Source organism: Priapulus caudatus, unplaced genomic scaffold, assembly GCF_000485595.1.
Source record: "Priapulus caudatus unplaced genomic scaffold, Priapulus_caudatus-5.0.1 Scaffold5065, whole genome shotgun sequence".
Taxonomy (NCBI): domain Eukaryota; kingdom Metazoa; phylum Priapulida; class Priapulimorpha; order Priapulimorphida; family Priapulidae; genus Priapulus; species Priapulus caudatus.
The window spans coordinates 795-2,380 of NW_014582126.1; the positions used below are offsets into that span (position 1 = coordinate 795).

Below are 1,586 nucleotides of genomic sequence, written 5' to 3' on the forward strand. Positions count from 1 at the left end.
CCGATGATGCTGGTTTAAAATGTTTTGTAATGATGTGTTTTTTCATCTCTTGTTTTCACCGATGATGCTGGTTTAAAATGGTTTGTAATGATGTGTTTATTCATCTGTTGTTTTCACCGATGATGCTGGTTTAAAATGGTTTGTAATGATGTGTTTATTCATCTGTTGTTTTGACCGATGATGCTGGTTTAAATGTTTTGTAATGATGTATTTTTTCATCTGTTGTTTTCACCGATGATGCCTTTTTCTCGTCTGCAGGTGCAGCCTGATGAGCACGTGATCGACCAAGGTGATGACGGGGACTACTTCTACGTCATCGAAAGGTGTGCAGTATCATTATAAATATTTTACGGATAGTTCGGGTTGATGAAATATTCGCAATAGATAATAGTTTTGGTAGTGTTATTATTGGTTGAACTGCTACTGCTACTAATACTACTAATAATGCGAATACTGCGAGAATAAATTCTTAAATCGCTTTAGGCGCTGCTGTACTAGCAGGTAGTGAAAGTGTACTGTTCTTGCAATAAATTAAAATAATCTAAATACTGTTACTCATAATCATATATCTACACGCTATATATCTAAACACCCACGCGCTAGAAAGTAATTCACGTGAATTAAAATTATCTCACTCTTGCAATAAATTAAAATAATCTAAATACTGTTACTCATAATCATATATCTGCACGCTACATATCTGAACGCCCATGCGCGACAAAGTAATTTACGTGAATTTCAAATTATTTTTGAGAAAATCCAGAAGATAAAACATTATTAAGAGATAATAATTACTACGGGGCGTGGTTTTTCTTCATGATCTTTCATTATCACTCCCGCAGCGGCACGTACGACATCTTTGTGAAGTTTGACGATGGAGAGAAGCTGGTGGGAGCGTACGATGGCAAGGGCAGCTTCGGCGAGCTAGCACTCATGTACAACATGCCACGCTCAGCCACCATCATCGCAACGTCCGACGGAACGCTGTGGGCCATGGTGCGCTTATACGTCGCGTAGTTCTCTCTTTGTCTCTCTCTCTCCTCTCTCCTCTCGTCTCTCTCTCTCATTTCCTTAGTTTCGGGCTCCCCCCGCTCTCATCTCTCTCTCGTCTCGCTTTCTCTCGCTCTCTCTCTCTCTCTCTCCTTCTCTCTTTCTCACTCTCCTCTCTCTCTCCCCTCGCTCTCTCTATCTCTTTCCCTCTCCCTCTCTCGCCCTCCCCATTTCTTTCTTTCTTCCTCCTCCTCTCTCTCTCTCCCTCTCTCGACCCCCTTTCTTCCTCTATTCCGTACTCCGTCCCTCCTCTCTCGCTCTTCTTCCTACTCTCTTCTGTCTCTTTTCACCATTTGCTCGCACTCTTTTCCTCTTTCTCTTTTCTCCTGTCCCTCTTTTCTCCTCTTTCTCCTGTCCCTCCCTTCTCCTCTTTCTCCTGTCTCCTTCTCCTCTCCTTCTCTTCTTCGCCCTCACATCTTCGTCTTCCCTCTTCCTCTCCTCTCTCTCTCTCTCTCTCTCACCCACCCTCTTTCTCCCTCTTTCTCACACCCGCCCTCTCTCTCTCTCTCACCCCCTCTCTCTCTCTCTCTCTCTCT

The 1,586-nt window shown here is 43.4% G+C and overlaps 1 protein-coding gene across 1 annotated transcript in view; it reads left to right on the forward strand.

The window, feature by feature from the left end:
- Positions 1–258: 258 nt before the first annotated feature.
- The window catches only part of LOC106819912 (protein phosphatase 2C and cyclic nucleotide-binding/kinase domain-containing protein-like), a gene marked incomplete at both ends in the record, with an annotated part of 5,305 nt that continues 3,977 nt past the window's right edge, over positions 259–1,586 (forward strand). The window contains 2 exons of the mRNA XM_014824485.1: positions 259–323; positions 843–996. Coding sequence (XP_014679971.1) covers positions 259–323; positions 843–996 — 219 coding nt within the window. The remainder of the gene's footprint in view (positions 324–842; positions 997–1,586) is intronic.